At 43.5% G+C, this 15,981-nt stretch overlaps 1 protein-coding gene across 2 annotated transcripts in view; it reads right to left on the reverse strand.

The window, feature by feature from the left end:
- The window catches only part of LOC138283046 (C-type lectin domain family 2 member L-like), a 118,156-nt gene that overhangs the window by 71,789 nt on the left and 30,386 nt on the right, over nt 1-15,981 (reverse strand). For both annotated transcript variants that reach the window (XM_069221184.1, XM_069221182.1), the window contains exon 2: nt 3,622-3,708. In XM_069221184.1, coding sequence (XP_069077285.1) covers nt 3,622-3,708 — 87 coding nt within the window. The remainder of the gene's footprint in view (nt 1-3,621; nt 3,709-15,981) is intronic.

Raw genomic sequence — 15,981 nt, forward strand, 5'->3', positions numbered from 1 at the left:
TGGGGGGGGGGGGGTACTCGAGCCTAGGTATATGCCATAGGTTATCTTCTTCCGGGAAATCACCCATATTACCCAGATCAAGGGGTTCAAAAGTGGTATTAAAGTCCCCGGCTACAATAAGGGCATGTTTAGGTGGTCTATCTCCCAGTTGGTTCTCAAGGGAATAAATATGTCTGTGGCTATTGTCCTGGAACCCTTGAGACTAATACCAAGAATATAGGGAGCAATTTCACTACACACTAGTGCTATTCTCACACATATTAGGAGGCCCCTCAATGGACGATCCACCTTACTAGGGATAGCGGATATATAGTAGGTTGCATAACCAAGTTTGTAGGCAGGTTCAGTTAGCCAGGTTTCCTGGAAAATACATGTCATATTGGTCAATAAAGGTATTCAAGTGAGGCAATAAAAGTTTGGATTTAAAACCTGGCACATTCCAAGAAACAATGTTTACTATCCCCCCAGTGATCTTGGTATTAGGTAATGGGTAAATATTTGCCTGGAAATCTAGGGAGCCTATGAGGGGTCGACAGGCTACCTTGGTATCTGGTGCAACACCATTGGGTGGTACAACAGGGGCCTTCCTATCTCTCTGGTCGAGCATGTCCGCTGGGTGACTAATAGTGCAGAGGCGGTTGTCGAGATTTACCCGGCTGTTAAGTCTATTGTAGGAGGCTTGTGCATCTGCCTATAGGGGTCAATCTAGCTTGGAACAAACAGTACTTTGCCTAAAGTGGGGTGCAGGAGTGGCACACGAGGAGAAAAGGGTGGATCGAATTTGAACTGTACAGAAGACCCGTCCGAAGGGCCACTAGATCATAAGCTGCTCGTTTTCTAAAAGAAGCTCAATACAGTCTGGCGGTGAGCCCAAAGATCTTGTGTAATGTAATGTAAGTGATGCTAATGTGCTAATGGAAAGCCATCCAATGCCTGCAGGTCGAGTTCTCGCTAAAGAGAAACTACACAAAAAAGCACAACGGTGAAAATAAACCCTTAGTGCAAGGCAAGACAAAGAGATAACCACTTACTGGCTGTTTGGTATAAAATGAAACCAAAGAATATGATAAATCACGACTTCCCCTCTTAAATTGTGTAATCTTAGGCAACTATTTTATTTCTCCAAGAGTCTTTTTCCTTCTTTATCGCGTATGAAAGCACTTTCAATTCTGTGCGATCAGAAAGGGAAAAAAAAAAAAAGCTAATGTTTTTAATCTGGGCTACATTCAGTCCAGTGTTGTAATGTGACGCATTAATGATGAAGCTTCTACATGTTAACTAAATGCGTTTTTTTGCATTTTGAAGGGACGGTATAATATTTTCAATGTATTTGTTGCATGAATTACATCGCAAACATCTGCAGGGCTCCTCTCAAGTGCATGGGTGTGAAGATCTGAGCAAGTCCCTTGGCTCAGCTCTGGCTGGACTGTCCCTGTTCATTTGTTTGGCTCGCCTTCCTCCTCTAACACGTAATGTCATACGTCTGTTTAATTTTGAAGACCGAATGATGTGTGTCTGTGCATGGTGTATTAGGTTGTATGCATATGTGATGATATGCACATGTGTTTGTCAGTGCATCCTACTGTGGGCTTTGCATACCACATTAACTCTGTGTTGGGTGTATGTTAGGCGATATGATAAGTTTTACATGTCAATGCATGTTGTTAAATTTGTTGTGTACCCCCTCATGTCTGTATGTCAGTGTGTAGCAAGGAATATGATCTGTAGAAGAGTATTTGCCTCAGTGTTAGATCCGACTGCCTTAGGGTGGTCATCCCCCCAGCTTTTGTCTGCCTTACTCCATTTTTTTACCCTGTTTTTGCTGGGATTGGGACTCTGCGCTCTGTACCACTGCTGAACAGTGCTAAGGTGCACATGCTCTCTCCCCTAAACCTGGTTACATTCGTTCCTACACCAACTGGCATATTTAATTTTCCTGTAAGTCCCTAGTAAAGTGCACTACATGTGCCCAGGGCCTGTAAATTAAATGCTACTAGTGGGCCTGCAGCACTGATTGTGCCACCCATATAACTAGCCCCTTAACCATGTCTCAGGCCTGCCATTGCTAGGCCTCTATGTGCAGTTTCACTGCCACTTCGACTTAACATTTAAAACTACTTGCCAAGCCTTAAACGTCCCTTTCTCCACATATAAATCACCCCTAAAGTAGGCCCTAGGTACCCCATAGGACAGGGTGCCATGTAGGTAAAGGGCAGGACATGTTCTTATGTGTTTTACATGTCCTCACCAATTTGTTTTCCACTACTGTGAGGCCTGCTCTTCTCAGACTAGCATTAGAGCTGCCCTCACATACTTTTGAGTGGTAGATTCTGTTCTGGAGGGACTGACCCTGTCATTTTAGTATGGCCAGAATGGTAATAGAAAATCCTGTTTACTAGTGAATTTGGATTTGAAATTACAATTTTAGAAATGGCACTTTTAGAAAGTGGGTATTCCTCTGCACTTACTGCCATCTGTGCCTTACACCCTGTCTCCAATCCACGTGTGGTCTGTGCTGGTTGACAGATCCTCTTGTGCATTCCAGCTAGACAGCCATAATCACAGGACACTCAGTCACATCTTCTTTCATCTGCATACTGAATGGTCTCCCTGGGCAGGAAGGGTGGAGGGTTTCTCTCTTACATTTTAAAGGCCAGTGGTCTGTCCTCACACAAAGGACTGATAACCCCGTACAGGGATTCTGGCAGACAGGAATGGGCTGAAAGGGGAACTTGTGCACTTCAAAAACACTCTTTGAAGTTTCCCCCACTTAAAATGCATTTTGGGGTATATATGGTGGGTCTCTGACCCCACCAAATCAGACACTTCTGGATCCACACCTGCACTCTGCCTAAGGAACTGCCTGGCTGCCCAAAGGTATCAGTTTGGGTTTTTCATTCTGAATTGTTGAATACCAAACAACCCAGGGTTCAGAGTAGCCATTATGTAGCTGGGAAACTCGTTTTGACCAGTGTCCAGCACATGTAATAAAATGGCTGCTCTGTTCACTCACTATGTCCCGGGTTTGGTAAGGACACAGTGGGGGCACTTTGCTCATGTATCTATGCCCTCACATATAATATGGTGCGCCCTGCCTTAGGGGTGGAAGGCCTGCCAGAGGGGTGTCTTATCCATAGTGTATGCAGTGTATGGTGGACAGGGCACACATGTAGAATGCCAAGTCAAGTTTGTGTTTTAGGTTTGCACCAGGGCACCAAGGCTGCTTTAGCAGTGCTAGGTGCATCTAGAAGCATGGCCCTAGAGGGTGGCACAATCAGTGCTGCTGCCCTCAGGTGCCTACCCTTAGTACACCATGCCCTGGGTACCTAAGTACCTTGTACTAAGGACTTATAGTGGTAGCTAGCGGTGTATCCAATTGGTCCAATACATCACAACACTTTTAGGAAAAAAGCTCTGTCTCAGGGAACCTGATTAGCATGTGCCCTTGGCACTACAATTTCTAGACTATATCATACATCAGACAAAAAGTGGGGGGTCTAACCGTGTCAAAAAGAGGCCTTTGTCACGCTAGGTGTTTGTATGTGTCATATCAGCCTCCTCTGGCAATTACTTTGAGAGCAATCTCTGACCTCATGCACTTTATCAGAGCAGGAGACTTACCAGTCAGTGCAGCCAAGGCCACCACCAGCAGGAGTAAAAGTGCACAGAGAACACAAAGCACAAGCAGCACTCGGGAGGACAACGTCACTGTAAGAGATGAGACAGAACAAGGGGTTAGAGAAGAGTCTGCTTACAAGATACAGGGAGAAGTACTGTACAGGATGGGGAGAGGGATGGATCTGTACAGGCGGGGGACATTAAAGGGGTCAGCTGGGTATCTCTTACTAGCAGAGCTTGGGAGGAATCCATCCTAGGAATTGGACCTATATAGTGTCTGACGTCATATGTGAACTCAGAAACCTGTAGACTTCTAGGCGCTCAAAAGATGGGCTTTCAGTAGCACAAGGCATACGGAATAGGGCTTTACAGGTTAGGGCAGGGTCTGGATTTAGACATTCTATCCCTTATTCAGAGAGCCTTGACAGGAATCAGCTTGGAACCTCTAATATCTGACATCACAGTTGGACTCAGCTCCCTGGGTTCTTGGCTCTAGAGAGAAGGACACTGACACAGGGTTTTCAGCCTGAAGCAAAGTTGTGGGCTTTACCATTGTAGGAATCACTAAATATCTTAAGGAAATAAAACCACCTTTTTTGCTGAAGAGGCCATAAAAATGAACTCTTTTTAAAGCATGTTTTTACTGAATTTAAAAGCCAGGTTCAAAGTGAGATGTATTGTAAACTCATGAAATTACCCCTCAGCAGTAGCACACATGCTGGTATGACATTAATGCAGACATGATAACAGGAGCTCTCTCCCTCTCCTCAGTTTGATAGTCAGATAAATGTCAGTAAATTCATTATTTTTTCTTACTGGTTTTGTCACACACTTTATTCTCTTTTAAGGTCACTCAGATAAGTCACAGTTTCGAGCCCGAGGGTAAAGGTAGATTCGAAGTCCACCAAGTTTTAGTGCTGTTGATTTACTACAGACACAGCTCAGACAGTCAGTGGAACACTTTACAGAGACCTACTCCTACCTTAGGAGACATTCAGAAGGGGAACAGCCGTGTGGATGCACTGTCATTAGTTTTTACAATGCTTGTGACTATTGTACAGGATTTGACAAAGTCAATAGAGCAGCCAACAAGCATTGAGAAAGTCAATTCTGGCAGCAAAAAGCAGTGACTAAGGGGGTCCTTTGGGGTGCTCATGAGGGACTGTTTGTGCCCTTCTTCACTCTCTTTCTTCTCTCCTGCCTCTCCCACCTTTCTCTATTAATTACCACTTCATACCCCCCACCTAGAGGCCTCTAGTGGGGGAATGTTCTAATAGCCTTATATCCCTTCGCTATACTGGCAATTCAAGTCCAGCTCCCTTGTTTAGGGCCCTGCCTTCAGTCTTTAATGGCCAGAATAACCCACTACGGCGGGCTCCCAGGCTATATTACATTATGGAAAAACAACATTTTCGTAGCGACATTCATAAACCTCAAAATATAACTGGATTCATCAGAAGCCATTCTTTCTGCAGTTATACTAAAATAAAGAACTTATGTTTGAAAAGCCAAATATTTTCTCGTGCCATTCAGTGTGGAGGACACATTATTCCATCATCTCTTTATACATGTTGCATATGGCACTATCCAGTCTTTTCTGTGACATAATTGCCCTTATTAACAAAGTTTCCCATCAGTGGAGTCAATGAAGTTTCTCTCAGCCTCAAAGAAGATAGTGGAATAACTAAGATGACCTGTTGTACGCCCTCAACCTATGTTTAAAAAGCTCTTTCTTGGAAGCATTTTTTCAAAGTATACCTACAATAAGCCCTCATTCTTTTGAAAGACAAAGCTGTAATCACTCATTGAATTTCAAAGTATATGATTAATGTATCATGCTGTAAAACAGTCACCATCCCTCTATTACCTCAACTAAACCTTGACTCCCACAGTTGCTACTGTTTAAGAGTGATCTGTATAAGGGCTTAGTGAATTGGAATTTAGGAGCATCTTAGGCAATGGGACACCAATAAGTATTGGTTGTACTTGGCACTCAATGCAGGGTCACTTAAAAACTTTTTGTCTTTGCTCGTCCTGTTTTCCGAACCTGTTTTTGTTGGCCATTGGGACTGTGTGCACTTTACAACTGATAATCATTGGTAAAGTGCTTGTGCTTTCTTTCTTCTTTGCAAATTGTAAAACTGGATTACATGCAATTGGTACATTTTATTTATCTATAGCTCCCTACATGTCCCTAGGGCTTGTAAATTAAACACCACTATTTGGTGCCACCCACAGAAGTATCCCTTTTCATCATGTGTAGTTTTAAACTGATATTTCAACCTGTCAAAATAAAACTTTTGCCAGCCCTAAACCTTCATTTTTAATTCATCACCCCTAGGGTAGGCCTAAAACAGCCCATAGGGTGGGGTGCAATGTATTTAAAATGTTGGCCATGTGGTTTTAAATTTTACATGTCCTGGCAGTGAAAAACTCTTAAATTCATTGTTCACTACTGAAAGGCTTGCATCTCCAAAAGGGTAACATTGGGTTACCTTATTACTTTTAATAAGTGATAACTTCAATTGGGAACAGGTAGGAAGTTCAAGTTTGGTATCTAAAGAATTGTAATTTAAACCCATTTTTAATGTTCAAGTTGGATATTAAGCCTCAATTCCTTTAGAAAGTTGGCATTTTCTTGTCCTAATCATTTGGTGCCTGCAGCCTGTGTCCTCTGTCCTGGATCACATAACTGAATGTAGTTGACAGTTGGCTTTTGTGTATTCCCCCAGACATTAAGACAAAGGGGGGTTAGGTGTTAGCAGGATGGGAGGGACAGAGCTGTTCCCTGGCCTAATTACATTTCTAAGCAGCTGCCTCAGCACACCTACAAATAACTTGACACTAGTCTATTGTCACCCCAGATCCCTTGGAGTCTGGCAGGAAGGAAAAAAATTCCAGAACCAGATGTGGGGGAAACCTAGAAGGTTCTCCCAGTTCAAAGTCTGGCACCAGCTAAAGATACTGGACCCTCTTCAATTTACTCCTGGTACTGTGGAAAACTACAGAAGGACTGCCTTGTACTCCAGGGTACTGCCCTGCGGCCTCAGGCAAGCCTTGTTTCACTGAAGACTGTCCTCCTGCAGATGACTGCCCTGCTGATTGAAGCCTGCCTTGTTCTCCGCAGGACTGCCCTGTTGCTTCAGTCCTGCCTTGTTCTTGAGAAGACGGCCCTACTTCTTGAGGCCTGCCTTGTTGCTTGAACGAGTAAGGATCTTCTCTTTGAACCCAGGACTACGAGAGTGAGACTAATGGTCAGGTGGCTGACCTTCTTTTATGGGTTACAGGGATACAACAAGCTCCGGGGGCCTCACTGTACCTGTTATTAGTGTAAATATGTACATTTAAGTGTATAAAGTTCCACTGTAGTGTCATTTGTTTATAGATAGGAAGTCTGCCTCTGACCCTGATATGTGTGTGTACATTTACAAATATAATAAATAAGGGAAAATAGTTTTATCCCTCCGAACCAAGAGTTAATATTGGTTTCGTGTAATAATTACTTAATTTGTCCCTCTCCTGCTAAACTCCTGTTTGAGCATTGTTTAATTAGTATCCTAAGCCGGTGAGGGTGATAGGATACTCCCCTCGTTTTGTGACTCTGAGATAAGCATGACTGCTTTTGTGCCAAGCTACCATAGGGTTAAGCACAGGTTAATTTCATGACTTCTGTGGTTCACCCGGACCAAGATTGTGGTTGTTGCTTGAGAAGGGATTTCAGCCCACTCAATCAAAAATCCAATTCCTTACAGTATCCAACATTCAATAGCCATGTTCTACCCCAGGCCTCTGTAAGAGGCATGTCAGAGAACTAAAGCACTTAGGGCCAGATGTAGGTAGACAGCAAATTGCGACACGCAAATTGCAACTCACAATTTGCTATGCAGAAAGGTGTCTCAATATTAATGAGGTGGGTCGCAGTTTGCGACCCCATAGCGAGTCTGGGCACTCACGGGGATGGTGGCCTCCTGGAGACAGCAGACCACCATGTCCATGACTGCTTTTAAATAAAGCAGTGTTTTTTTTTTATCTATCTGCAGCCCGTTTTCCTTAAAGGAAAACGAGCTGCACATAGAAAAAAATACCGAAACCTTTTGTTTTGGGTTTTTTCAGAGTAGGCAGTGGTCCATAGGCCCACTGCCTGCTCTGAAAAAATAATTTTGTGATCATTCACAAAGGGGAAGGGGTCCTTCCCGTTTGCGAATGAGTTACCATCCACTTCAAGTGGATGGTAACTGCGAGTTGATTTGTGACCGCTTTCGCGGTCGCAAATCAACTTACATCGCGGTGCGAGTCGCAAATAGGAAGGGAACACCCCTTCCTATTTGCGAGTCGGAAACGCATTTTGCGATTCGGTTCCGACTCGAAAAATGCGTTTCTGCATCGCGTGCGGGCATTAGCGCCTCGCAAACGGCGTTTTTCACAGTTTGCGAGGCGCTAATGCCTTGCGACATCTGGCCCTTAGAAACAATGCTATTAAAATATCCTTGACCAGACCATCAGTTGGCAATTCACTAGCATTAGCAGACAGCACCACTCCATTAAATGTGGTCCTGTGTGTATGTTTTAGCAAAGGAACTATAAGATTTCTAATCCCAACTTCTCCCTTTTTAATAAAAAGTATTATGTAATGAGGACTACATTAAATCTGCATAAGACTCCCAACAGTGGCATTTGTCCACAAGGGCAATCTCTGGGACTTTTCTTCAGGACCTACCTCACCATAACTGCAGTGCTGTGGGGAATGTGGAGCCATGAACATTGATTATTATTCCCAGCCTCCCCACTAAGCAATGGTGTGTTCATGGTCAATCATATTTTCAACATATAACTTTGCTGACATTTGCTTTACCATTGCACAGGAGGCTGAGTGAGGATACAACCACAGACAGCTGAAGTGTATTGCTTGCTCTCCCGTGGCCGCAAGGTGGAAATCGAGGCACTGTATGCACTCAATGCAGCACAAAAGATAAAACACAACAAAAAAAACTTTTAACTTTTGCTGTAAAATCTGCTGGAAGATTTAGTGCAGATAGATGCCATGAGTGTAGAGTGGTCACAAACTGAAAATTCGAAGATGCAGATAAACATGACATGAAATATGCCTTATGTGTGAGATGCTTGCAAAATAAGATGCTCAGTGTGTGTGTTTTGGAGATAGATGCTTTACAAATGTGAAAAGCCTGATGTGAAAGAAAGAGATACATAAAGCCTGGCATGTGAGATGTATTCATAAAACAAATGCAGAGTGTGTGTGTGTGTGTGTGTGAGTGTGTGTGTGTGTGTGTGTGTGTGTGTGTAAGTAATATGTGTGTAAGTAATATGTTCGCAAAAACGAGATGCAGTGTGTGTGAGAGATGGGTCATACAAATACATAATGCTTGCCCTATGTCGTGACGTGCTTGAAACAATGGGAAACGTGGCACTGGCTTGTGAGATGCTCACAGAAATTCACTATAGTAAAATATACCATAACAGATGGGTGTGGCTGATGCTTGGCTAATAAGCAAATCTAAGGGCTTCTTTGGAGCCACAATAGGCTTTAAGTCATGGAATCATTTGAAGCTTCATGTTGTCAGAGAGTTATGACGCTGGTTTTATCTCTCCCTGCGCCGGCGCACATGTATCTGCCTTGCACCAGTGCACACAGCCATGCACTTTAGTGTACCGGAGTGTATGTTTGATGTCAAGCATAGGTTTTTGTAGTGTAAGCGTACCCTTCTGTACAAATCCTATGCTTTAACCTAGTTTATTATTTTGACCGCTCTATGTATTCTGTAAAGTGCTATACACATATGAAGTTTCAAAAGTTTAGGGAAAATAAAACTTTACTCATTCTTTATGCCTGCCTCGAGGAGGTGTAAATGTTTGGCACAATGTCCTATCTACATTTTTAACGTGAATAAGGTTTTGCACCAAAAACCATGGATTGTATGGAAATTAGAGGTGGGCGAGCCACTGAAAGCTCAAGCCAGCCTTGAGCTGGAACCTGGCTCGGGCTCAGCTTGATGTCCTGTTGGGACCTCACCCCCATAACGAGCTGAGCATTGGCTTCTGCCTGCCCCCCTCCCTCTATCCAGAATGTGGCTTTGCAGTCAGAGCTGCAGAATGTGGATCTGGGGAATTAGGTTCAAGTCTTGCATTGGCTCAACATCCTGTGATTCTGGTCCGATCACTTAAACTCACCATGCCAGTCAACAATGCATGTGATCTTCTATGAAGTAAATGGTGCTCATATAAAGCACTCCAATACCTTTGGGTTAAGCTTGCACCATATTTCAAAAACTGCAGAAAAATGAACTAAAAGATCAAAATAAAGCTTTAACATAAGGATGAACAAATAAATACCCATTTGTACAAACTGAAATCAGAAAAGTTGAATTAATCACAGCATGCCCAGTTGAATTGTGTGATCTTAGGCAAATATTTTATTTCACTAGAACAATTTCTCCTTCGTTATCGCCAATGAGAGCATACTCAAATATGTGAGTTCAGACTACCAGTGGTGGAAAACTATCACTTTTAACAAGTACTTCCCGGTGGAGTGTTAAAATGCTCTCTGTTATTGTCAAGGCTTCGTCTTAAAGAAATAAACAATTTTGAAGAGACTTTACCTTATTTTATGATTTACATACCAAATATTTCCAGGGCTTGACTCATGTACGGCCTCTAAGATGTGAGCCAGACCCGTGGCTCCGCACTGACTCGGCTCTCCCTGTTAATTTGTTGGCTCGCCACCTCCGTATTAACTAGCTGAGGCTTACTCTCAGAACAATGGATTTCCCACAGATCATGGAGGACCAAGTTGTGTGACCCCACTGACCAAATTATTCAGCAATAAAAAGTGAATTGTTCTGCATATTGTGACACTTTTTGCGATTGTATTACTTCATTATATTGCCATTTTTACAATCCTAATACTGTACGGGCAAAGGTTTCCCCTCATCAGTACAGGCTTATTGCCCAAAAGTTGCACAAATGTTATATACGGTGATCAGAGTTGTGGCCCCACAATGCTGTTTCTCTATTTTTTTGCATGATTTTGTGGTGAAAAGGATAGGTTGCTCTTGACTGATTCTAATATATAGATGGAAGTGCGTGAGTGCCTTGTGGCCTATTTTTGGACTATTTGGGTGTGAGATGAAGGGTACCAACATTCAGAGGTGCAAAACCAGTGTTTCATGCAGTTAAAAGGCACATAAGTGCATCCAATCCCTCTCAATGCATCTTTCATAGAAGTAAAATAAGACATGCACTTTACAGTGCAACAGGGCCTGTAGAATTCATAATATACTTTGCTAAATGCAACAATTACCTGGAAGGAGAAGAGTGCATGGACATGGAGGGCTGGGCCATTAAATGAAATCAACATGAACCTGATGACAGAGTATAAGTTTTTTCAGTAAAGATTCTGATTAAACAGTGTCTTACGCTATTAATGGTTTCAAGGCGCTAAGGATATTAAAAAAAAGACATTGACATTTATATTCTGTTGAATATTAATGTTACAGAACCTTTGGACTCACAAGGAATAGGACAGTGGTATAGAATTGCCAGTATAATAGTACAATGTAACTGTGTTGCTCATTTATATTTTAAAGGGAACTTGCAAAACATTTCCTTTGTAGTAGTTTAGAGTGTGACAAGGTACTACAGCAGTGTATTTGTGAATTGGGAGAGCTATGCTAATGGAGCCATTCACCCCTGTTGATCCCTCCCCACCAAGTCCTTAAATGACACCTCGCGAGGGGGCTGAAGAGAGGGAGACACTGCAGGGGGCAGAAGAAGAAATGTAAAAAACAAAGTCTCATCCACATCTGAAAGGCCATTGAATGACTTGTGAAATCCTGGAGTCCAGCTCACAGATCAGATAAGAATCGTTAGTGTCAGGGAAGCTGCAGCTACCTCAGCAACAGGGATTACGAGTTTAGATTCAGAAACAAAATCAGCAGTCTGGTTTAAACTTCATCCTTTTCAGTTCTCAGGCACTGACAAATGAATGGAGTTTAAACAGAGGAGGCATCACTGTCTCGAAATGTCAAGGTTGTTTGTTCCCGTGTTCCCCCACCTTTTGTCCCCTGTATCTCCTCACCTCCATGTAGGAGGCTGGCCTGGCTTGTAGTGGGTACCAGAGGTACTTACACCTTGTGCCAGGTCCAGTTATCCCTTATTAGTGTAGAAGAGGTGTTTCTATCAGCTTAGGCTGATCGAAGGTAGCTATGGCAAAGCAGCTTAGGCTGAACTAGGAGACATGCAAAGCTCCCACTATACCACTGGTGTCATATGCACAATATCATAAGAAAACACAATACTCAGAGTTACTAAAAATAAAGGTACTCAGGAATTCAGGGTTATGGGGTCACATGTTTTGGAGTGTTTTTCCATTTTGATCTGTAAACATGCAAGTTATCTAATATTGATCATGTGTAATAAAGAGTTTCACTGATGTGTATAAAAAGGCCTGTCTGTGAGCAGGCATTTGAGAAAAACCATAGAGGCAGGATATGTAGGGCTGACGTGCAGTCTGCAGTGTTTTTCTCCCCGCTGTGAAGGTTAGGATTGTCAAGTGTGGTATTTGATTCCTGAGAGCATTTTTGCTCACCCCGTAACAGTTGCCGAGCCAGCCAGGAGATTCCTGTGTGCCCCCACCTGATGGCTGACACCGGAAAACCGCTCCCAGCTACAGAGAGACCTATGAACCCAAACTTGATGAAGTGAGCAGTCCCTGGGTTATGCTGATGCCTGTGTACTGGGGCGTTGGGAAGGCTCTGGGGATCACCGTCTACTTAAAGGTGAGGGCAAAGCAAATAGCGATCTTAGTTTTACATGAGTGTGCTCCTCTTGGCAGTAACAAATATACACACAATCATAAATGTAACACCATGTGATTTTGTTTTTTGTTGCTGTTGAGGGATTGCGTACGTTGGTTGCACAATCAACAGAAATATATGTATTTGTGAAGTAAGGCCAGAAGGTTACCACATGTGATTTTTGTTTTTATTGTTTCTGAACCATTCTGTTCATGAGTTGGACAATCAACAGAAATGTATGTATTTGTGAAGTAAGGCCAGAAGGGCATTCCATGCAATTTTGTTTCTTATTTCCGAAGGATTGTGCTTGTGTGTTGCACCATAACAAAGTCGCCTCCAGAACTACTATAATTTTTTATTTGTTTTGTGTGAATGAAGGTGAGCACATGCGGTTCACTGAAGTGTGGCCACAGTGTGATGTTGTTCTGAGATATTGTATAAATATACAAATTGTTATTTTGAATGTACACTGTAATGTGTCCTGTAGACTTGGTAAACAAATTAAAAGCTGAAAGTATATTGTAAAATGTTGAAGGTGAAAGAGTAGACAAAATTATTTCCCCCTAGACAATTTGTGTGATTCGACTTTAATTTTTTTTTTAATATGGTGGCAGAAAAGGTAAAAAATGAAGTATTAGGAACTCCTAATCATGTAGACTCCCTTAGAACATATGCAGAAGGTATTCCCCATTGATAAAATGAAATTACAGGAATCGTGTAAAGCCACCCAAGAGCATATGTATCCTTGGCCAAAAGAATGAACGTTCAATAATAGAACGATTGAGCATGTTGTGACATACCTCTGAAATAAATATGCATGAGCCATATTAAGGAAAAGAGAAGCCACCACAGCTTTATGGAAAATATTTTGTGAAGATTCAAAAGATTCCTCGCAGGGGGATTTCTCTAGTACTCCATCAGTTTCCCCAACCCCCATATGAGCCTAGAGCTCTGTACCCACAGTGCCTAGCATCTACCCGCTGGTGCAGTAAGATTTGAAAACCCTGAAATTGAATAACCGTTAACACTCCCCTACAGCGACTCCCCAGGTAACCCCATGAATACCAAAACCAAAGAGGATCCACAATTTTCAGGGCAACCTTTTCCCAACAAGAGAAGAGCAAGGGACAGAGTTTAGGAGATAGAAATCACAGATTTCATCTGCAATGTTGCTTCAGAAAAAGGACACTTCTGGTAGAATAATTAGAAAACACGAGTCCATCTCACAACAAAGTGTTGTAGGGAATGCAGGGTGGAGGGACTATGTGCACAGAACCATGCAAAAGACAGGACAACCTGTATCTCAGGGAAGGGAACAGGAACAAAGAAGGACTGAAGGTAGTACGCTTTCTTGGCAGAGGGAGAAGGGGGTCATAGTAGTGTCACCAGAAAGTGTGCAGGATTGGCTCTCATGCAGTGAGGGTGGGAAAGAGAAGTGAAATAAGGAGAGAAGGGCATGATGATAACTGTTCGGGACAGACTGAGGGAAGTTTTGAGAAATTAGCGGACAGAATAGAATCCATAAACCAGCATGTGGAGAGCATGGGTAAATGTCTTCAAACCCAAGAAGTAAGTCACCTATTTATGGTATCCAGGATAGACTACTCATCGACTTAGGCTGCATGAGGGGTGTGTGGAGACTGTCTAACCCAACTGATGCAAGGGGAAGAGAGCAAGATGTGCTCCCTAGAAGCAGGAAGCACTGAGCTACGGAGCTTGAGTGGTTCAAATTCCAAAGCACCAGTGGCCACCCAGACCCCGGGATGGGATCAAGCAAGTTTAGGGGACGGGAGGCTCTCTACAACAGACCCACCCAGCAAATTAGTGCCCAAGAAAATCCCCTAGTCTAATCGTCGTTGAAGGAGAGGATAGCTGGCATTTTCTTGTGCCATTTGTAGAAGACTTAGCAGACTGGACTGAGAGGTTAGCTCATCATATGAGCCCCCGGCCACAAGAGGGTCCTTTGACCCTTACAACAATGCAAATGTTGAAGACTGCATTCTGTATAGTGAGGGTGATCCTTATTGGCACTACCCTTAAATGTCAGCAATTATGGCAGACTCACGCCAGTCAGGACCATCCCCAGAGTGCTGCCACCCCTTTATATCAGATGTCCTTCATAAGTAAGGGTCCTGGGGCACCATATTATGTTACGTGGTCACAGATGGACAAGGAAAACCTCAGGAAACACTTGCCACTGCTTACAGAGGGAGCAGGGAAACTGATTAATCAATCAATCAGGAATTTGTAAAGCGCACTACTCACCCGTGAGGGTCTCAAGGCGCTGAGGAGGGGAGAGGGGAAGAAGTGATGGGAGGTGCTGCTCGAACAGCTAGGTCTTAAGAAGTTCTTTGGTCTGGCGCAGGTGGGTGGGAACAGTGTTCCACATTTTGGCATCGAGATGCGAGAATGATCTACCGCCGGTTGTAGTTCTGCGGACGCTTGGGAGGGTTGCAAGGCTGAGGTCAGCGGAGCCGGGTCAGGTCTAGAAAGAGAGTCATCTGTTGAGGTATTCTGGTCCGGTGTTGTGCAGTGCTTTGTGAGCGTGGGTGAGGTGTTTGAAGGTGATTCTCTTGTTGAATGGCAGCCAGTGCAGGTTTTCAGGTGGTCTGTGACGTGGCAGTGGCCGGGATGTCTAGGATATGGTGTTCTGGATTTGTTGCAGCCTCTTCTGGAGTTTGGCCGTGGTTCCTACGTAGAGGGCATTGCCGTAGTCCAGCTTGCTGCTTCCGAGGGGTTCGGTGAGTGTTAGAGCATTTGAAGAAGAAACTGAAAGTACCACTGTGGCAGTAGGGGATGTAAAACGTCTGCTTAGTTTCCTCCTAGGGGACGAAACAGACCCAGTATTTAAAAAAGCTAGAGTTAGAAATGTGTTCTCCACTGAGAGCAGGTGTGATGGATCTCCATTTAATCTGGGCAGATGTGTGGTGTGGGATCAGCTGAGGAAAATGTACACCGATAGACCAGACATCAGATCTCTCATGACTCCGTCTATGCAACCGAATGAGAATCCAGTACAATACATCAATAAAATGAAACAAAATGGACCAAGGAAGTGGTCAGGACTGGGAAGTGACAGGAGGTAATGCTGTAATGTTTTATATTGTAGTTAAGAAAGGGTTGCCTCCTGATGTACAGGACAGCATAGACAACATAGTGGCACTGAAAGCCAAGCCCTGGACTGAAATTCAAGCACACATCATGCAGTTTGCAAGAAGAGGCAGGAAAAGGAGAAAAATAAACAGAAATTAGTGGAATAAGCTTCTGCCAAGTTGGTGCAGCAGATGTCAGTGAAGAAAGGGGCAATGGAAGGTGCTGTGGTAGCAGGGGACACTCAGATGACTGCAGTATCTTTGAGGACAGTCCCAGGGGTCACCTGACGACAGTACCCGCAGCAGCCGGACGATATAAGGACACAAGGAAATAGTAGAGGGGGGCGAGGAGGAGTACAAAGAGGTAGTATGGGTCCTCCAAGAAGGAACCATGGCATGTTATTATTGTAAGAGGTTTGGGCATCTTATTAGAGACTGCAATATGAAGAGATGGAATGAGC

Source organism: Pleurodeles waltl, chromosome 2_2 (assembly GCF_031143425.1).
Source record: "Pleurodeles waltl isolate 20211129_DDA chromosome 2_2, aPleWal1.hap1.20221129, whole genome shotgun sequence".
Taxonomy (NCBI): Eukaryota; Metazoa; Chordata; class Amphibia; order Caudata; family Salamandridae; genus Pleurodeles; species Pleurodeles waltl.